Below are 21,275 nucleotides of genomic sequence, written 5' to 3'. Positions count from 1 at the left end.
TGCGGGAGAGGCTCCCACCCACTGGCTCCCTCTCCTGCCTCCACAGTCAGCCGTCACCAAGGTCACTGCTGCCCATGACCGCCAACAGCTCTGGAAGGCCAACGTCGGCTTTGTCGTTCAGCTCCAGGCCCGCCTCCGTGGCTTCCTGGTTCGGCAGAAGTTTGCTGAGCATTTGCACTTTCTGAGGACCTGGCTCCCAGCCGTCATCAAGATCCAGGTGCCGGGCTCTGGCTTTCTCTGTCTTCAGGGCCAGAACTTATCTGAGGCTTGTGGTTCCCTCTTCCTTCCTTTATCTCTTTTTTAATATCTCTTTATTGATCTCAGAGAGGAAGGGAGAGGGAGGGAGAGATAAAAACATCAATGATCAGAGAGAATCATTGATTGGCTGCCTCCTGCACACCCCCTACTGGCATGTGCCCTGACTGGGAATTGAACCTCTTACCTCCTGGTTCACAAGGCGACGCTCAACCACTGAGCCACACCGGCCGGGCCCTTGCTACTTCCTTTTTTGTTTTTGTTTTGTTTTGTTTTGTTTTGTTTTGTTTTGCTTGCTACTTCCTTTTTGCTGAGTGGGTTTGGGATGGTCTTTTGGCCTCTGAACATACTGGTTAAGAGCATGGATTCTGGGCCCTAGACTACCTGGGTTTGCATCCCAGCTCTATCACTTGTGACAGGTTACTCCCGCTGTTTCTTCATCTGAAAAGTAGAATCTGAAATTATAGCACCCACCTCCTAGGGTTGTTGTGAGGATTCAGTGAGATAATATCTAAAGTGCTTTAAAACAGTGCCTGGCAGATAGGCATAAACATGGCATCAGTGCTAGTCACTGTCACCACCATCCCCATCCAGAGGGTATGAGAGCTGCTTGTTAGCTGCCCCACGGGGAAGGTGGAATATGATTTAGTAAGACATCAGAGTTCAGACAGCAGGAGGACTTCCTACTAGAATAGGAGGAGTGATGAGAGGGCAGTGGTTAAACAGAAAGGGGTGGAATCGCCCTTAGGGAAAGAACTTCTGCCCTTTGCCTGTAGCCAGGCCTTTCCAGTCTTATTCTTGCAACCCGCCTCAGGATGGGGCACTTTACAAGCCAGGAATGATGGGAGTTGAACAGAGAGAGACGTCCCCAGGTGGATGAGACCTGGAGGGCCTCATGGAGATGCTGGCAGTGTAAAGATACTTTATCTAATGCACGCCTCTGAATGCCTGGTATCTGCACAGGCTGCCACTTGGCACTGGGCAGGGGTGGGAGATGGTGTGAGACAGCTGATTGATCACTGCAATACAGCTCATGTTAGACGTTGTGATGGCAGAGACAAAAAGACATCCTCAGAGCATCCCAGATGCACAGGCTGAAACTGGCAAATGGCCCTCGATTATGGATTATGATGTAGGGCATGTGGGTGGTAATTGAGAGCTCAGGCTTTGGAGACAGAGGCTGGAGTTTGCCTCCTGATCCTACTATTTCTGGGTCCTGTGACCTCGAGCACCCTAGCTCAGCCCTCTCCAGCATTCAGTGTCCTCACTCATTATGATGGTGCTCACCTCCTCTGAGGTTAGGTAGGAAAATTACATGTAGCACACAGTTCAGTAGGCGCTCCATCGGTGGTAGCCATTATGAGTTGCTATATTTCAGGGCATCAGTCCCAGAACTCAGTACAGAGCCTTAGTCATCAACACTTAGTGATCTGAATCATAGGGATTCCTCCTATGAGCCTGGACTGGAATTTCTTACCGGCTCTCCAAGGAGCCAAAGGGCCGCCCAACAGTGAGAGGAGGACAGAGTCATCTGCTACCAGTCCTGGTGCTGTCGGGGTCTGGCCTAAGTCCTGGGAGACAGAGAGGAAGAGGTGGCAGAGCCTTGGGCCACCTGCCTTCCAGCTGTGGAGAAGGGAGATTCAGAAATGAGCCTGCTTGGGTGTGAGACTGTAGTCTCTCCGGAAAGCTCTGGCCTTGGCCAGGACCTCAGTCCGGGTCCTAAATTCCAACAATCCAGGTTGCGAGGCCCCCTCCTTAAGGAGGAGCCACCTGTGCCTTTCACTCAGCAGCTGTCCAGAGGGTGTGCCAGGCAGTACCTGGAGGTGGAGAGGAAGGAGTGATGAGGAAAGACATGAAAATGGGGCCTCCTGGCCTCTCGGCTCCAGGAGGAACAGCAGCTGGTGTCACTCCAGCCAAGCTGGCTCTCACATCCTGTCCCAACAGAGGGGCAGTGCAGTCCTTAGGCTAGGGAAGGCTTGGCCAGGAGAGCTGGCTTTAAGAAGAGCTGGGAGGACATTGGCTGAAAGGGGATGCTCATAACCCACCAGACTATGACATTATCAGTGGTAGAGTGTACTCCAGGGCTGGAGCACCTGAGAGAAATTTGACATGAGCCCTAAAAGAGGAAGAATTTCAGAGGGTAGAGATAAGGCTGGGGGGAGGGGGCGAGGGTGGGCATAAGCAAAGATTCGGGCAGAAAATCATAAAGCATGATTAGAAGAAAGTGAAATATCAGGTGTGGCTAGAATCCTTAAGAAGGTAGGGACCGCCGAAACCGGTTTGGCTCAGTGGATAGAGCGTTGTCCTGCAGACTGAAAGGTCCCAGGTTCGATTCCGGTCAAGGGCATGTACCTTGGTTGCGGGCACATCCCCAGTAGGGAGTGTGCAGGAGGCAGTTGATCGATGTTTCTAACTCTCTATCCCTCTCCCTTCCTCTCTGTAAAAAATCAATAAAATATATATTTAAAAAAAAAAAAAAAAAAAGAAGGTAGGGACCAATGGGAAATTCAGATGGGAGTGTGGGGTCAGATGGGGAGAACTTCTGGGGGCTTCGGGGCTGAGAGAGACATAGTCCAAGTGGTTCTTTAGGAAAATTAATCTCACACAAGCTTGGGGTGAATGGGAAGAGGCCCCTAGGATGGAGACCCAAACAGAAGGGAGCCATGAGATTTGTGTCTTAGAGATCAAAGGGGGTGTGATTTATGGAGGAGGGACGTCACTTGAACCCTTTGTAGCAACCAGTCGGGGAGAGGCCATTAGACTGACAGTGAGTTACTGGGGACCTCAAGGGAAGACTTACTTAGAGCTGTACGGTATAGTTGTAAAGAGAAGTGTGAGTTGAGAGTCTTCGTGACCTGTACCCATTGGTAGAGATGGAGGGCGCGCAGCTCTGTGCCTGTGCACACTTTGCACCCTTGCCACCGTGCGCCTCCCAGGCTGTGCATGTGAGGGCTGACGGGGAGTGTGATGTCTGTGGGTGGACTCAATGCGTGGATGAGTGAGTGTATTTGGGGAGGATGTGGTGCATGGTTTGCTTAAGTTGGTGAGTAGGTGTATGCTTTATTAATTTCTTTTAAGCTTGTATCTCAGTTAAGTTGCTGTGAGGAGGTGTTGGTGAGCATGGGTATGTGTTCTTGATTGTATAATGCGAGTTGGTACCAGGGAATGTGGCAGAGGGCACGGTTGGCTTTGTGCAAGTATTTGGCCTCCCCTGTGAAATTCAAAGTTCTTGGGGAACAGGGCCAGTTTCCTCCCTCTCCCTCCACTTGCCTGCTCCCCCCTTTCCCCGGAGAGCCCAGGACAAGCTTTTCTATAAGCCTCTCAGGCCCACAGGGCCAGCCCGGGTTAATTCTTTTTCTGCCTTAACGTGCAGGCTCACTGGCGGGGTTACAGACAGAAGAAGATGTACTTGGAACGGCTGCAGTATTTCAAAGCAAACGTCGATGCCGTCATCAAGGTAGCTGGCGTGATTCGGGCAGGCTCCTGTCTCTCTTGAAAGATCCCCGGAGAACCCTTCTTTGGTCCTCTCACCGATGTGTGATCTTTGGAGATGGCTGAACTGCCCTGGGTCTGAGGGCATGTGTCTCTTTCCCCAGATTCAGGCTTGGGCCCGGATGTGGGCAGCTCGGAGGCAGTACCGGAGGCGTCTGGGCTACTTCCAGAAGAATGTGAGTGTCGTCCTCCTCGCCCTGTCCCTGTACCCAGCCTTTGCCCATGAAACCAGGGCAAGGGCAGTCAGTGATCCTTTTTCTGTCTGTGTTCACGGCAGGTTAATGCTGTTGTGAAGATCCAGGCATTTTTCCGAGCTAGGAAGGCCCGGGATGACTACAGGATGTTAGGTAAGCTGCCTGGCCATTCTCTGCATTGTGAGGAAATTAACTGCCTGGTTTCCCTCCTCTGTGTCTGGGTGTCCCTGCTGTGCGAGTCTGATGGTTTTCACCAGCAAGGGGGACTGTCACCCCACCCCACAACTCGCAAAGTGGGGCCTTGGCGAAGTCATCTGGGCCTCTTGAGCCCTTCCCTCTCATTGACTGCTGCTGTCCCAGACCTTGAGCAAGCCTTAGGACCTGGGATGGGCAGAACAGTGAGGAGATGCCCCTGCCTTTGGGGATCCCCCAGTTCGATGGGAGAGAGAGGGATCCCCCCAGATTCAGGCAGGTGTAGATATTCCTCCTGGGGCTACACAGCAGGTAAGGGGAGGTACAGGTTGTCTGTGCAGGAATGTCGAATGGGTGTGGTGACAAAAGCCATCCTGCCCACCCCAGTAACAGAAAGCCTGCTCACGGGGACAGCTCCCCTGCTCAGGTTCATTATACACCAGGCTCTGGTGATCTTCCTGTCGCTGCCACCAAAGCCACACAAAAAGCAAAGGGCCTTTCTTCTCTCCCTAGAGTCCTACCTTCTCCCACTTTGCCCTCTCCCTGCCTATGACCCTTCTACCCGCCCACCTCCGTGGGAAACAGTGCAGCTCATGGAGTCCTTTCTGCAGGGCTGGGAGCATGAAGGCGCGGCCCCAGTTCCCAGTGGTGGGTGTGCATCTAAAGCCTTAAAGAATCCTTCTAGGCTGCTCTCGGCTCCTGTCCAAAGTCCCGGAGCCCAGCCTTGGAGATCCTCCTCCTTGTTGTGAACCAGCTCCAGGTTCCCCACTGGCCCCTTTCCTTTGTGGGCTGAGGTTACACGCCTGGGCTCCAAGTTGAATAGGCTGTTGAAGAGCCATCTCTTTCACCTCCTGCTCCCTTATCCCACCCTGTCCTGCCTGCGGGGGGCACTGCCGGTCCCCTCTGGCAGGGACACGCAGCCCATCTGCTTCCCGGTGCAGCTGCTTTTCCTCCTCCTCTTCCCCAGCCTGGCCCTTTCCATTTTTCTCTGGCCGTGCGCTAGTGACACTGCCCTGGCCGTCCTTGATCTCCATTTGCTTCTCTTCAGTTTATAGTTTTCCTGGAAGAACTTTCTTTTCCCAGTTCTGTATCCCAGTTTCATTATCACCAGCTTCGCTCGGCACTGCCATCTACACGTGGTCCTAGGCAAGTGGCTTGACTTCTTATTGCCTCAGTTTTTTCATTTATAAGATGGGAATAATAGTCTTGTTTTGAGGATTAAATGAGTGAATGAACTGTATGTCACTGAATCTAAGATGCCATCGGTTGTCTTCGATGTTCCCATCCTTCACTCCAAGACCCACCCGCCAGGCAGTAGCCAGATTAATCCATGAAACCTGTCCATGTGATCTGGCCATTCTCCCACTTAAATCCTGCCCGGGATCCCATGGACCTGGGCATAAAGTCTAGTGTCCTAACTTCAGCTTCCAAGGCTCTCTCTGCTCCAGCCTCTGCCTGTACCTCTCGCCTCACTGACGCCTCGCTGTGTCCCTCACCACCTGCACCCTCTGCTGTGCCCCAGACGGGAGGGACTCCTGGCACTTCCTAAAACAGCCGTGTTCCCTTGCCCTCCCCTCCTTTTCACAGTCATCAGGTTGCGAGCCTTCCCTCCTGTGGGAAGCCTTTCTTCACTCCTCACGTGGGTCGGAGCGGCCGGTTTTTGTTTTTCCGAAGGTCCCCGTGTTCACACCTCTGAAGACTAACCACGCTGTCGTGAATTGTGGTCTTTGTCTAGTTCCCTTACTGGACAGGGCCTAGTTTTATTCATCTTCCAAGTCCGACTCTTTTATTTATTCCTGGTTGTGTAAACTCGGGCAAGTTGTTTACCCTCTCTGGGCCACAGTGAGCTCATCAATTGGTTTTAGCATACTGACCTCACAGGGTCGTTTTGAGTATATAAAGCAGTTTCTGGCCCATAGTGAACGCTGTCTGTACTAGTTTTGTTGTTAGAGCCTGTAGCTTAGCTCAGAGGCTTCTCTCTGCTCAAGCACCCATTCCAAAAGCGATTCCGGGAGCAGCACCATCTAGCTCCGACCTCCCTAGAATGTAAAACCCACTGGACAGCCCTTCTCCTCCTGCCCCTTCCTGTGCAGACTCTCCTGACAGAGGAGGGTTGTGTGAGGGGCAGGTAAGGCTGAGAGGAGGCTGATGGGTGAAAATGAACTTGGGATGAAGGATGAGAGCAAGTTAGCTCAGCAGAAGTGGGTAGTAAAGCGGAATAGTGGGCCCAGGGGTATCACCTGAGGGAGCTGGGGCTCTGACTTTGGTGTGGAGGTCACTAGGACAGGCCCAGGTTGGGGTGGGCCCACCGGCATGGGAAGGACAGCTCGTCCTCATCGTACTGGTTAGTGAGGAGGTCAGGGACGGGACTGACTGGGAGGCTGCCCATTGTCCTCCAGCTCCAAGCAGAACCAGATGGGGTCTGGGGGCCTGCTGGCCATAACCAGAAGGGGGACTGAGGGTAGCATGACTAGGGTAGGGGGTGGGCGGGGAAGCCTCTGGTGAGCGCATTCTGACCCTGATGCCTCTTTCCTTCCTGCCAGTCCACACACCCCACCCCCCGCTCAGCGTGGTGCGCAGATTCATCCACCTCTTGAATCAAAGCCAGCAGGACTTCTCGGCTGAGGCAGAGCTGCTAAAGCTCCAGGAAGAAGTGGTCAGGACGATCCGGTCCAACCAGCAGCTAGAGCAGGACCTCAACCTCATGGACATCAAGATTGGCCTGCTGGTGAAGAACCGGATCACCCTGCAGGTGGGGGGCTGCCGGCGCACCCTCTCCCCCAATCTGGCTGCTTCTGGGGCAGTGATAGTGACATTCTGTGGTTGCTCATCCACTCTTTAAATGTCTGGATCTCATCCCCTTGCTCGGGTCCTTGGTCTGGGGGTCCTCTGCCTCAGTAATTTGTTGGACACATGTGACATAGTAGAAAGAGCACTGGACATACAATTGGAATGCCTGGCTCTGCTGATTCTTCGTGATGGCACTGTGGGCTGGTGATTTAACCTCTGAGCCTGTTTCCTCATTAGTAAAGTGGAAATAACAAGAGGGCCCACTTGACCAGGCCAAATGTAGACATAGATAGCTCCTTAAGCTGTAAATTACCACACAATTATGCAGGGATGGGGTAGAAGTGATAGCTCCACTTAAATTTGTACAACAGTCCAGTAAGAACTAACAGGGGAGCATTTTAGATCTTGCTTCCTGGTAATTATTGTCAGTTTTGGTTCAAATAAATTCAAAAAAGAAGAAGAAGAAGAACTAACAGCACAACCAGTAGACATGGTGCCTCAGCCTGGCAACCCAGTCCTCTCTGGGGACTCACCCTGTGAGAGCAGGGGTGCCAGGTGGAGTTTTGGGGCAGAAGGAGGGGCCCTTCCTCACCCTAGAACTGTTTATCTCCCTTGGCTCAGCCTTGAATGCCTTGAACAGCAGAAAGCCCTGGCTCTTCCAGGCGCTGATGCTAGACCATATGCTCTGGGCTGGTTGTATCATCCGCTCTCCCCGCCCCCCCCCGCCCCCCCCTGCAGGAGGTGGTCTTCCACTGCAAGAAGCTGACCAAGAAGAATAAGGAGCAGCTGTCGGATATGATGGTTCTGGACAAGCAGAAGGGATTGAAGTCGCTGAGTAAAGAGAAACGGCAGAAACTAGAAGCTTACCAGCACCTCTTCTACCTGCTCCAGGTGAGCAGAGGACTTTGGAAGGAGATGTCTGCACCATCTCCTGGGGGTCTGGGACCTTGAGGCCTTCAGGAGCTTTTGCCTCCATGGGAGATGTCCTTTCCCGTGGTCCTAACGCCTTACCCCCCCGAGAGAGAGACTGTTCCCCCCCCATGTGTCTGAAATGTTTCCCGTGCCCCTGAGAAAATGTGATGGAGCTTTCTCCATTCCAAGTTCTCATCGGGAAAGCCGTCCTTTCTCTGATCACTAGTCCTCAAGGCGCATGAGCCGTCATTCCCATCTCCCCATTGCTTGCAGACTCAGCCCATCTACCTGGCCAAGCTGATCTTTCAGATGCCACAGAATAAAACCACCAAGTTCATGGAGTCAGTGATTTTCAGCCTGTACAACTATGCCTCCAACCGCCGCGAGGCCTATCTCCTGCTCCAGCTGTTCAAGACAGCGCTCCAGGAGGAAATCAAGTAGGTTTTTCAGATGCAAAGGAGTGAATGAAAAGAGCACAGGTTAAGAGATGCCATTGTTGGTTCCTTCACAAGGGAGCAATTCATTGAGGGTTGAGGCTAGAAATGGAATCAGAAGACCTCTTTTCTCTGCCTCCTGTGGAGTGCCTGCCAGACATCTCCTAGGGCAGCACAGTGGGAGGACATGGGCTGACATCTTCGCACAAAAGATGAGCTAGAGCTAACAGGTCATTTTTAGGAGGAGGGACACCAGAGCAAGCTTCAAAGGGCCAGAATCTCAAAAAGGAAAGGCAACTGTTTGCCCTACACAGAGGCAGGAGACCAGCTTCAATGACCTCTTGAACTTTTTACCATAGGTCAAAGGTAGAACAACCCCAGGACATGGTGACAGGCAACCCAACTGTGGTGAGGCTGGTGGTGAGATTCTACCGTAATGGGCGTGGACAGAGTGCCCTAAGGGAGATCCTGAGCAAGGTGATCCAGGACGTGCTGGAGGACAAGATGCTAAGCATCCACACAGACCCTGTTCACATCTACAAGAGCTGGGTCAACCAGACCGAGGCCCAGACAGGGCAGCGCAGGTGAGCAGATGGGCAGAGGACAGAGGGGGAGCTCTCTTTGATCAGCTCTGTCTTGGGCCTCACTGGGGAAGCTTGGGTGTACTTTGAAGGTGGCATGTAAATGAGCATGCTGATTATGCAAATATGACACCAGCCCTATAGGTTGAAATAGGGTAGCCTTTCAGACCTCCTCTGGTAATTAACATGGGACTGATGTAAAAATGACACTGGACCTGGTGCGCTTAACATAGAAAGAGCAGCACAGATGAGCATGCAAATTTGTTTAATTGCTGTGTCAGTGCTTGTAAATGGTATGTCAGATTTGTTAGGAGTTGGGAGATGGACTCCTTATTGATAGGGGTACAGATGAATATTCAGATTTATGATGAATAGGCAAATGAGATAGCGGGAGAAATAGGTTGGCCTTACAGATTGAAGGCATTACTCAGATGCGTAGGCACTAGGGAAGTGGAGCCACTGGGGAGGGCAGGCAGTGCTGGTAGCTTCTCGCGGTGGCACACAGGCGTGTGGGTGGGGGGACTGCAAGGCCCTGGCCCAGCTTTCCCTCTTGCTCTGACTGCCACAGCCTAAGTGCCCGCAGCCCTGGTGTCCTCAGTTACGCTTGGGAGACTTTCCAGACTCCAGGTTCTCCGTTCTCTTCTGCACGTTTCCACCTCCCCGTGGCTATTCCAGCTCTTCCTTTACTTTCCACTCACATGGATCCAGTCCTTTCTGCGTCCTTTTCCTTATTTTGGCCTGATCCCCTTAAGCATGCTGGGCTGCCCTTAGCATGTGTGTGCATGAAATCCTGTTGTTAGATGTAAGAGTTTAAGGGGGAAGACCTTAGGAGGGGAGGCCATGGGAGGGGGACTCTGGCTAATACCTTGTCTCTCTCTGCCCACAGCCACCTCCCCTACAACGTCACCCCAGAGCAGGCCTTGAGCTACCCTGAGGTCCAGAGACGACTGGACATCTCCCTCCGCAGCCTCCTCGCCGTGACTGACAAATTCCTTGTAGCCATCATCTCATCTGTGGACCAGATTCCGTAAGTGCAACAGCCCCAGCCCCGCCCAGGCCAGGCCAGGCTGTGATGGGAAGAGCGGAGCAGTCCTGGAGGGGTGGGGCAGGACAGGAAGGAATGTGGCTGGGGGTGCCCTAGGGCTTCTAGGAGATGCATGGAGAGAGTGCACGGATACCCTGCTAGAGACTGAGCTGGAATACAGATGCAGGTCTGCATGTGGCCTGTCAGGACTTCACTGGAGCCAGAGAGGAAACATCAAGTGACTATGGGGACAGATTATTGTCTGAGAGCAAATGGGGAGGGGGGGGTGGAGCGGGGATGAGATAGGACTCTCCAGTCCACAAAGTCAAAAGTAAGAAATACCTCAAATCAGTAAGTACTTTATAGTTCTCTCCTTTCTTAACATTTGTGAGTAAGGGTTTTTTGAAAAGCACATGATTGGAAAGGTTGACAAGGTGAGCCTCACCTAGGTCATCATTCAGCCAGCCAGTCTTCCTGGTGCTCAGCTACAAGAGGCAAAGTGGGGATGCAGGTGAGGGGAACCCACAGAGTTTAAAACTGCTCCCCAAACCTGGATTAAGAGTTTACAGTTAGGACTCAGAAAGGATTGTGCTAGAGCTAATAAAGGAAAGCGCCCAATGAGCTGTAAACTTCTGTCTCTGGTACCCTAGGAGACAGAAATAGCTTTTAAACAAATTTAAAGACATTTGTGGGTGGTCCATCCATGATAAGAAGGATAATAATTAAAAAAAAAAAAAGTCTGCCATGTTGAATAGCACTCCACCATTACTTTCACAGACATCATTTCACTTGATCCTCACAAAAACCCTATGAAATAGAGAGGGCAAGAATAATCCTCCCCACCCTGGCTGGGTGGCTCAGTTGGTTACAGCATCATCCCAACAGGCCAAGGTTGTGGGTTTGATCCCGGTCAGGGAACATACAAAAATCAACCAATGAATGCATAAATAAGTGGAACAACAGATCAATGTTTCTCTCTCTCTCTCTCTCTCCCTCCCTCCCTCCCTCCCTCCCTCTCTCCCACACTCCCTCCCTGCCTCCCTTCCTCTCTCTCTAAAATCAATAAATTGTCCTGGCTGAGTGGCTTCATTGGTTGGAGCCTTGTCCCATACACCAAAAGGTGTCAGGTTTGATTCCTGATCAGGGCACATAACTAGGTTTTAGGTTTGATTCCCAGTCGGGGCACGTATGGGAGGCAACCAATCCATGTTTCTTTCTTTCTTTCTCTCTCTCTCTCTCTCTCTCTCTCTCTCTCTCTCTCTCTCTCTCTCTCCTTTCTTCTCCCCCTTCTTCTCTCTCTCTCTCAAGTCAATAAACATATTCTCGGGTAAGGATAAAAAAAAAAATTTAAAAAGAAAATTAAATCAGTAAATTAAAAAAAAAAAAGAAGAATCATCCCCATATTCCAGACCAGGGAACAGCTTCCAAAGGGGAAGAAAAAAGCCTAAGCTGAAATCTCTGGTTAGTGGTAGAGTCAGGACTGGAGCTCCTACTCCAGTTCATTGTTGTCCTTGGCCCGTCTCACCCAGGCCAGGCCCGTCTCACCCAGGCCAGGCCCGTCTCACCCAGGCCAGGCCCGTCACAGGTGCTCTGTGATAGCCGACCGGGTTGGCCACCTCAGAGCCTCCCTGGCTGTCCTGGGTCAGGGCTCTGGCTGTGAGGATCAGGCACCCAAGGTACAGGCTAAAGGTGCCTCTGTGGGCGGGTAGATACTGTAGTGTCCCCAGGGGAGACTTCAGAGGCCAAAGAAGAGACTCCCAGGCCAGGTGGGAAACTGAGAGCCTAGTGGACGAGGCCCTGGTCTTGGGTTACTGACCCAAGGGCATGAGGGAGGGACAGGATCCAGAGATGTCTGGAGGAGGGCATGAGGGAGCTGGCTGTGGAGGGTCAGTGCTGATGCTTAACTCCGGTGTGGCTGAGCCTGGGGAGGAAGAGGCAGGCAGGCAGGCGCTCCTGACCTGCTGAGCTCTGAGCGCTGGCAGAAATGGGCAGGAACATCGTACACCAATTGTTGTGTCCCCAGCTATGGGATGCGGTATGTGGCCAAGGTCCTGAAGACGACTCTGGCAGAGAAGTTCCCTGATGCCGCGGAAAACGAAATCTATAAGGCAAGTGTCTCTCCTCCCCAGCCTCCCGGGCTGTCCTTTGCCCCAATGGCGCCTGTGAACCCCTAGACTGAGACAAGAGGACAAAAAACCCTGTCCTGTAAAAATGTAAGAAGTAAAATGGACCCTGGCTTACCCGCAGGGCTCCAGGTGGAAGATGGAAAGGAAATTGGGACATGAACTGACAACCCTAGACTTGTCGGGAGACCTAGGTTCTAGTCCTACCTCTTGCTCAAGTTTGCTGTGTGACCTTGAGCAAGTTGCCGGCCTGCTCTAGGTCATGGTGTCTTACTAGCCCAGTGAGCCGGGCAGCCAAGGCAGAGCCCAGAGCACTGCTGAGATGGTCTCCTGTGCCCTCAGGTGGTAGGGAACCTGCTGTACTACCGATTCCTGAACCCAGCGGTCGTGGCCCCCGACGCCTTTGACATTGTGGCCATGGCAGCAGGCGGAGCCCTGGCCACCCCCCAGCGCCACACCCTGGGGGCCGTGGCCCAACTCCTGCAGCACGCCGCAGCTGGCAAGACCTTCTCTGGGGAGAGCCGGCACCTGCAGGTCTTGAACGACTATCTGGAGGAGACACACTTCAAGTTCAGGTCTAGGGTCCTGGCACCCTGTTCCTCTCTGTCCCCTTTTTCTCCTCTTCTGATCTCTCATGTCCCACTTCCCCGCTCTGGAATCCACGAGGAAGAGAGGCATGCGGTGAAGAGAAGAGTTAGTGGGCTGGAGGGGAGATTGTCGGAAGGATTCCCCAGTGGAGGGAAGGAGGACTATTGAAGGAAGTGGTTTGGGGGGAACTGGGAGACAGGGAGGCAGGACAAAGGGTGGGAGCTGAGACTGGAGAGTCAGAGCTGGCTGGACCAGTCACTGGAGAGGGCCAGAGGCATGAGGAGGTGCTGACCCGCCCCATCTCACATGCTCTCCCTGTGGAGTAGGAGGTTCATCTGCCGCGCCTGCCAGGTGCCAGAGCCAGAAGAGCGCTTTGCGATGGACGAGTACTCGGACATGGTGGCTGTGTCTAAACCCATGGTGTACATCACCGTGGGGGAGCTGGTCAACACGCACAGGGTGAGGGGCTGCAGCCTGGGGGTGCTGGGCAGGTGGGCAGGGCTTTGGAAGCCCACAGTGGGTGGCGGGCTGACCCTGGGAGGAAGCCTGGCTCAGACCCTGCATCTCCTTCCTGCCTCCATGCTGCAGCTGTTGCTGGAGCACCAGGACTGGATCGCTCCTGATCACCGTGACCCCCTCCACGAGCTCCTGGAGGACCTTGGGGAGCTGCCCACTGTCCCTGACCTCATCGGTGCGTGTGGGGGCCAGCTGGGGGCCTGCAGGGAGGGAGGGACAGGCAGGTGAGCAGGGCTCACCTGCCCTCTGGAGTTTTTGTTCAACCAGGGATGTGTGCCAGGAAGCTGGTTACCCGCTCATCCTCCCTCTCCCTCCGATTGGGAGGTGGACACGTGGACACAGACTATGGAGAGAGTGGGAAGACAGTAGAGAGACACAGTCCCATCATATAAGTGGCCAATTAAATCGCATGAGATAGCCCTGTCCGGTGTAGCTCAGTTGGGTGGGCATCGTCGCGTGCACCGAGAGGTTGCCGATTCAATTCCCAGTCAAGGCACGTGCCCAGGTTTCGGGCTCAGTCCCCGGTGGGGAGCCTGCAGGAGGCAGCCAGTCAGTGTTCTGCTCAGGATTTCAGGAGCTATGGATTGGGAGGAAGCGTATGGATTGGGATAGACAGAATGGAGGTGCTGACAGACGGGAGAGAGCTAGGAGCCCCAGGCTCAGGGAGGTACAGCCCCCTGCCCTCAGGGCACCCAGGCTGGCGCTGTTGGGGAGGTGGGTCTCCAGGAACACAAGGGTAAGCTCTGTGGGTAACAGCCCTCCCGTTGGTGCTCAGGGTCGAGGGCACGCGGTGGTGTCGGGGTCAGTGTGGGGAAGCTTCCTGGAAGAGGGGTGCGTGGAGCAGTGTCTACCGTGACCCTATCTCTGCATGTGGAGGTGTATGCTTGTCTCTCCCTTTTCTCCCCCCACCTCAGGGGGAAATGTAGCCGCCGATGGGAGCGTGGATCTGAGCAAGCTAGAGGTGTCCCTGACACTTACCAACAAGTTTGAAGGGCTAGAGACAGACGCTGATGATACCAGCGCCCGGAGCCTTCTTCTGAGGTGAGTGGGCGTGGCCACAGCCGCTGCTTGCCTGAGCTTTCCCACTCAGGCCAGTTAGATGGCCTACACCTCCTTCCTGGGCTCCCCTGTCCTGCAGAAGGCTCTCCCTGAGCCTTACGCACCCCCCTTGCTGCCTCTCAGCTGCCTTCCTCCGGCAGCCCCGCTTCTGACCTGTGTGGCAGCTGAAGGCAAAGGAAGAGTCAGGACATTGGCAACAACGGACCTTTGTATATTGTTGTGCTGTTGATCAAATGCTTCTTTATGTTACCATTAACCTGGGTAACAGACTGCTTTACAGTTGAGGGAAGAAACTCAAGGTGAGTGAGTGGCCCAGAGTCCCACGGCCAGTTGGTTGTGGAGCTCGTGTTCTCACCCCTGTTGTTACCGAGTGATGGTCAGGAGATGGGCCTGGAGCTTGGCTCCCCCAGTTCTGCAGAAGTGAGGGAGGCCCTGCCAGTGTGGCTCAGGGGTTAAGCATTGACCCATGAACCAAGAGGTCACCGGTTCGATCCCTGGTCAGGGCACATGCCCAGTTTTCAGGTTTGATCCCCAGTAGGGAGGGTGCAGGAAGCAGCCAATTGATGTTTCTCCCTCTCTAGCCCTCTCTCTCTAAAATCAATAAAAACATACTTTTTTTAAAAAGTGAGAGAGGCCTCACAAAGGGCTGGGCTGGTCTTCGGGCAGAAGAGGAGGCAAGTCACCACCTCGGTCTCCCTGCCAACAAGGCAGCCCCTCCTCATTCATTCACCCTCATTCATGCAAACCGGGGAGCTGGGTGCTCAGCTCCGTCCTGCCATCCAAGGCCTTGCAGCGGGGTCAGGCTAGGGGTGAACACACAGCCAGAGCCACCAAGAGGGAGGTGGGTGTCTGGTGCGTTGAGCACTGAGGAGGACACCTGGGTTGGGAAAGGTCTCACAGAGGAGCCAGTGCGCATGTCAGCCAAAAACTCAAAGAAAGACACTTTGTGGGAGGCCCCGCAGGCGAGGACGCGGAAGTGGACGAGCACAGAATGTTCGGACTGTGTAGCGCTTCCTGCATCACACGTCTCCCTCCGGGGTTGCGTTCTCCTCACACCCCCTCGCTCTCCCCCTCCCTAGTGTCCCTGGCAGCCATGATGCTAGGCGGGGTCCACTTGCTGTCAGCTCTCTAGCCAGCCCCACATCCAGACCCTTGCCCTGTCCCTCACCTCTCCCCCACCACCCCCTCCTCCTGCAGCACCAAGCAGTTACTGGCCGACATCATGCAGTTCCACCCTGGGGACTCCTTCAAGGAGATGTTGTCCCTCTCAGTATCCAGCTCACAGGTACTGTATCGTCCGTCCCCACCTCACGCCACCAGCACTGCCGCTTCCTTCCCTGGACCCCACCGGCCATCTACCACGAGCAGACACCCCTGCTCACCAATAATGAGAACTCTGGTGGGCCAAGGCCTTTCCCTTGACCCCAGAGACCCACAGGCTGAGAAGAGCAGCCTAGCTGTGCGGAGCCTCTGGCTGCAGAGCCCGGGGACTCCACCTTCCTCCTCACTCCCCGCTGAAACAGGGGTGAGCTCCGCGGGACACCAGCCCCTGACATCAGGCTGGTGCTGGGGGGGTGCCAAGAGGCAGTCTGGGCAGGCGACCTGAACGAGCACCGAAGGGCTGGTGCTGGGCAGAGAGGGTGGGCGCTTGAAGGCCTGGAGGCAGGAGGAAGTGGTAAGTGGGTGGGGAGCCAGGGGCAAACTGGGCCCGCAGAGTGAAGACTCAGCCAGGGGCTTCCCAGAGGAAAGGTGGGATGGCAGTAGAGGCACGTCCCAGCACACAGGGCAGGAGGGAAATGCCCAGATACCCTGGCGCATACCAGAGGCCGGTGTCTGTCTGGAATCCTTTCTGCTGTGCTTCCATTGGGTCTCCCTTGGGCCTCTGCTCCCCTTGGCAATCCACGAGGCCTTCTGTGTCTATGCTGTTCCGCCTGATGTTCTTCACAAGCCACCCCAGAAGCTGGGCTCTGGGGCCTGCCCTGGCTTGGGGACAGGCTGGTAGGGCCGGACAGACCTGTCAAGGCAGCATCCTTGCCCCCTAGGAAGCAGCTCACACGCGGCTGATGTGCCGGCGCCAGGCCTGTGAGGCACAGAACTCGGAGCCGCTTCGACGCCACCGCTCCCTGAAAGCTGACTCGCTCCTGCCGCTGGCAGAGAAGCAGAAACGCGCCCTGCGGAACCTGCGCCGGCTGGAGAGCCTGGGGTTGGTCAGTGCCAGCGATGGCTACCAGGGGCTGGTGGACGAACTGGCCAAGGTAATGACCTGAGCCTGGGATCAGTGAGTGTGCGTGTGTGTTTGTACGTGTGTGCTTGTGTGTGTGCATGCACGTGTGTGCATAGTTTTGGCACCTCCAGGGCAGGCCTCTCCCCGGGAAGTGCCCACCCCAATTGTCCCCAGCCAGGGGCAGGCCACGAGACCTCCAAAGGGTCCTGTTTGAAAGAAAGGCCTTAAACTTAGTCCGGGAAGGAGGTATCTTGCAGCTCTCTTTGACTGGAGATCAGGAAGCCTTGAAACAGTTCCTCCTCAGTGGGGAAGGTCCCAAAGGCAGCCTTTGAAGGTTTGGGATGGCGTCCTTGAGATTGCCCCCCTCTCAGGAAAAGCAGCCTTGAAATCTTCCTCTTCCTGCTTTTCCTGAAGGTACAGTGAGTTGTTCTTGGGCCTGGGTCAGGCCTTGAGGCTCTCCTGCCAGGAAGGGCCAACCCCCCCTCCCTTGGTCCCCCAACCCCAGGACATCCGTAACCAGCGCAGGCACCGGCAGCGGCGGAGGGCAGAGCTGGTGAAGCTCCGGGCCACTCTCCAAGGCCTGCGCGCTAAGACCAGCTTCTATGAGGAGCAGGGCGACTACTACAGCCAGTACATCCGGGCCTGCCTGGACCACCTGGGTCCCGGGTCCAAGTAGGTGCTGCCTTCTTCCTGTGTGACCACTCACCCTGCCCGTGGCAACCTTTGCCCCACGCTCTGCCGGCTGGCCCCTTCCTCACTCGGGTCTTCGGTCTCCCTTGCAAGTTCTTGGGCTCAGGTGCGGGCCCTCCTCCGTCTCCCACCAGTGAAAAGTGCCCCTCAGGGTCTAATTTCCTTCCTACCAGCCACAGAAAGTACACTGTCTTTAGTGCTGAAGACTTTATTGGATTAATTCTCTGGAGCCTTTTTTTAATCAGGAGTTCTGGGAAAGGGAAGAAGCAGCTATCTCTTCATTACACTGCTGCCCAGCTCCTGGAGAAGGGTGTCCTGGTGGAAATTGAAGATCTCCCCACCTCTCAGTATGTTTCTTCGGAGGGCAGAAGGTCCTGTCCCATTATCTGGGGGTGGAGCTCTGGGCTGGGCTCCAGGTAGGAGGGGAGAAGAAGCATGGTCCCTGCCTTGAAGGAGCTGTTAGAATGGTGGGGAGGTCGGACATCTCCACACAGAAAGTTAAAGACAGTGGGCGTAGTCGGGCACCGTTCTAGACACCCCCCGGCAGAGGACCCTGGGAAAGATTCCCAGAGGAGAGAACATCTGATTGGGGCCGGGCAGATAGATGTGGGATGGTGATCAGAAGTAAAATTGGGACAAGACAGAGCTGGGCCCTGGGATGACAGAGGGCAGGGCTGGGCTCCGGGTGGCACGGCACTGCCCGGTATGAGGAGCCGTGAGTGGAAGAGGGGGACTATGACCCCGGAAAGAGGCAGCAGTCCCCATTTTGAATCCTGTTCCTGACAGCTTCAGAAATGTGATCTTTGACATCAGTCCCGGAGATGAGGCAGGAAAGTTCGAAGTGAATGCCAAGTTCCTGGGTGTGGACATGGAGCGATTTCAGCTTCACTATCAGGTGAGGGGACACTCTCATGAGCCTCAAGACGCCCGCCAGGCTTTAGGTGCGAGCCTGATGACGTCGGCCGACCCCAGATGACATCCGCTCTGTTCCCCACCCAGTCAGCATCGTCTGTTCCTGAAGGAAAGGGGAGGGTCTTTGCATCAGGAGGACTGGGCTGGCAACGGCAGAAGTAGGATTAATATTTGAACCCCTATGGCAAGTCGGGGACTTTACACATTATCTTGTTTAATCCTCTCCACAGCTCTGAAGCATTATGCCTGTTTTACAGGCTCTGAGGATAAGAGGTTAAGAAGCCGGCCTAAGTCAGAGGCCATTCAGGAAAGCAGTGGTTTTAAATCCAAATCTTTTTGCTGCCCTGGCCGGCCAGTTTTGGTCAGTGGTTAGAGTGCCAGCCTGCCAACTGCAGGGTCGCAGGCTCGATCCCCGGCATCAGTTGGAGTGCGTGCGGGAGGCAACCAATGGATGTGTCTCTCTCACATAGATGTTTCCCTATTCCCCCCCCCCCCTTTCCCCTCTAGAAGTCAATAGAAAAAATAACCTTGGGTGAGGATTAACAAAACAAAACAAAATCTTTTTGTTCTGCTGTTTTGGCTTTGCTTTTATTTTTTATTTTTATTGATTTCAGAGAGGAAAGGAGAGGGAGCGAGAGATAGAAACATCCATGATGAGAGAGAATCACTGATCAGCTGCCTCCTGCACACCCCTTTCTGGGGATCAAGCCCGCAACCTAGGCATGGGCCCTGACCGGGAATTGAACCGCGACCTCCTGGTTCAGAGGTTGATGCCCAACCATACAGCCACCCTGGCTGGGCTGTTTTGCCTTTTGAATGAGAAAACTGGTTTCAAGCCCGACTCGGCTGGAATTGACATTTGGTCATGTCACTGGCCTTGGTTTCCTCATCTGTGAAGTGAGGTGCAGTGCCCCCTCGAAGTGGCCAGTGCCACGGGATGACTGTGTAAGGCTCCAAGGTGTTTTATGGACTGGCAGGGCCACAGTGAAGAGCCCTTAAACTCTCTGCCCTGCCCCTTCCCTTTCTCCTAGGACCTCCTGCAGCTCCAGTACGAGGGTGTGGCTGTCATGAAACTCTTCAGCAAGGCCAAGGTCAATGTCAACCTCCTCATCTTCCTCCTCAACAAGAAGTTCTTGCGGAAGTGACGGAGGCAGTGGGTGCTACCCAAGCCCTTATTTCGCTGGATGCTTTTCTTAACACTAATCACTACCCGGCTTCCCTGCAGACACCCAGAGCTCAGGACTGGACAAGGTTCAAGGAGCCTCACCTCTTCCCTAGCTGGAAGGAATTTGCCTACCTGGCCACAAGCAGGGTCTCTAATTGGCTCAAGTCAGCCTTGCCCCACAGTCTGGCTATGCAACTTTTAAGTCCCAGAACCCCATGGTTTTCTAGATGGTAGGGCGTGAACCTAGATGGGATAGATAGAACCCTGCCCTTTGGCCGGGGAAGACTACTACACGGTGTCTGCTGCTGCCCTCCCGTGGTCACCCCAATATTACATGCACTGCACTTGCATCCTTGTTTCCCTCTCCCTTCTCTGCAGTCCCTAAGGCCAGGGCTGGGCTCCCTATCCCTACTGCTTCATCAGCAGTGGGTGTTCCCGCCTTGCAGAAGCCCAGGCCAGTCTGCTGCTATGACTCCTCCCACCCTCCAGCCTCCCTCTCCCACCCAGGAGGGAGTGGACAGCACTCGGTAATGCCCATGTGGAGCTGTGGCTCTGTTACCCTCCCTGGTGGCATCGGCAAGATGACCCTCCATTAGCCTCAAACCCCATTCCTTTGTTTATGGTCTGTTTTATGTGTGGATCACTAGGGTGTTTATCCCCTTTCCCAGGCTTACACTTTGGATTGTGGTTTTAATTCTTTCATCTTTTTGAGCTCAGAAAAATATTGCTCATTTCCCTTATTCAAACTAATATTTATGCCAATCTTTTATACCTTGGATTTAAAGTCTCCCTGAGGTCAAGGGCAATAAGATTCCCACTCATGTTCCAGACCTCATTATTTCAGCTTCATATGGTACAAAGAGCAGCCTTCCCCTTAGAGTTGATTCTTCTAAGGCAATTTTGGTAGATCTACAGTCTTGTCTCTGCCACACTCTCTCTTGTCCCCACATCTACCAACTTCCTGTCCCTGTTGCCCTTCTGATACCATTTTAATAAAAGCAGCTATTACCTCACATAAGTTGTTACCCCTTATTTCCTTTGCTGCAGAGCAGGCCTCCATGGTCTTGGACAGATCTTTCCTACAGCCTCCCCAAGCCCCCCTGCCTGCCTCCCACGTGGGACCACTCTGCCCATCTGAGCTTGTAAAAGCTTAATGAGATGTGGCGTTTCTGCCACTCTTACCTCCCCAGGGGACAGAGAGAAGGAGGAAGAAATTCTTAGGTTTCGATTCTGCGATTCTGTTTTTATCAGCCACTCTGAAGACTAAAGCCAGGAAGAGGAGAAACCAGTCCGAATTCCACCCCACCTGTTTTGCACACATTTCCAGCACGGCCTTTTCCAGAGCCTTGTGTGACAACACCAAAGGTACCTGAGCGGCAGCTCCTTCGATATTGTACACAATCCCCCCCCGTGAGGAAAGCCCCCCCTTGAAAGAGGGGCAGGGCAGCCCCTTTCGGGCCCCCACAAGTTTGCCTGCTGCAGCCTGCCTCCCTGCACTCCATCCCATCATGTCACTCGGGATTTGTCTTGCTGTCACATTCAGTCTGTCACATCCTTTCCCCTCTTAACATGTCACAGCAAATACTTCAAGTACCGCCTTGCTCTGGGTGACAGTGACACATCCCAGTGGATCCAAGTTTCTACACATGATCAGTCATTAGAACTCTCACACCAAATGACTCCAGCACTATCCCACTGTGATGCTCCCCCACAATCACATGATCTGGGTCCCATACAGCACACATAGGGATGTCACAATAGCTTCCATTATTTAGGGCCTGTCATGGAGTGGGATATTTGCATATGTGGCACCTCCACAAAGGTATGTGGTCACTATCTTTGTTCAATGTAATGCAACTGAGGTATGTAGGGTTGGTGTCTGTCCAAGGTTACACAGCTGGTAAGGGGGAGGACAGGGTTTTAAATTCAGGCCCAGCCACTCAGAATATATATTCCCCGGCATTTTCCTCTGGAAGAAACATTTCCCCTTTCTTCAGCCCACTCTTTCAAGCCTCCCCCGACTCCTCCACTGTGAGTGGTTGTCCCTGGGGAGCGTCAGTTTATCAGTGTCCTTTCCTGACCTTCAGTGCTCAATCTGAGATACAGGCACTTGGCTCCTGTGGG

The 21,275-nt window shown here is 54.0% G+C and overlaps 1 protein-coding gene across 1 annotated transcript in view; it reads left to right on the top strand.

The window, feature by feature from the left end:
* IQGAP3 (IQ motif containing GTPase activating protein 3) overlaps positions 1-20,165 on the top strand; it is a 40,297-nt gene extending 20,132 nt beyond the window's left edge. Inside the window, exons 19-38 of the mRNA XM_081112865.1 lie at positions 47-217; positions 3,629-3,712; positions 3,852-3,923; positions 4,025-4,094; positions 6,677-6,885; positions 7,662-7,814; positions 8,109-8,272; positions 8,629-8,853; positions 9,737-9,877; positions 11,898-11,982; positions 12,340-12,572; positions 12,912-13,044; positions 13,174-13,276; positions 14,016-14,142; positions 15,358-15,445; positions 16,203-16,415; positions 16,890-17,056; positions 17,320-17,421; positions 17,861-17,969; positions 19,018-20,165. Coding sequence (XP_080968991.1) covers positions 47-217; positions 3,629-3,712; positions 3,852-3,923; positions 4,025-4,094; positions 6,677-6,885; positions 7,662-7,814; positions 8,109-8,272; positions 8,629-8,853; positions 9,737-9,877; positions 11,898-11,982; positions 12,340-12,572; positions 12,912-13,044; positions 13,174-13,276; positions 14,016-14,142; positions 15,358-15,445; positions 16,203-16,415; positions 16,890-17,056; positions 17,320-17,421; positions 17,861-17,969; positions 19,018-19,131 — 2,763 coding nt within the window. The 3' untranslated portion in view covers positions 19,132-20,165. The remainder of the gene's footprint in view (positions 1-46; positions 218-3,628; positions 3,713-3,851; positions 3,924-4,024; positions 4,095-6,676; positions 6,886-7,661; positions 7,815-8,108; positions 8,273-8,628; positions 8,854-9,736; positions 9,878-11,897; positions 11,983-12,339; positions 12,573-12,911; positions 13,045-13,173; positions 13,277-14,015; positions 14,143-15,357; positions 15,446-16,202; positions 16,416-16,889; positions 17,057-17,319; positions 17,422-17,860; positions 17,970-19,017) is intronic.
* Positions 20,166-21,275: the final 1,110 nt, after the last annotated feature.

The sequence above is a fragment of the Myotis nattereri genome (assembly GCF_964212035.1).
Source record: "Myotis nattereri genome assembly, chromosome: 18".
Taxonomy (NCBI): Eukaryota; Metazoa; Chordata; class Mammalia; order Chiroptera; family Vespertilionidae; genus Myotis; species Myotis nattereri.
This window is presented reverse-complemented; position numbering and strand designations above follow the sequence as displayed.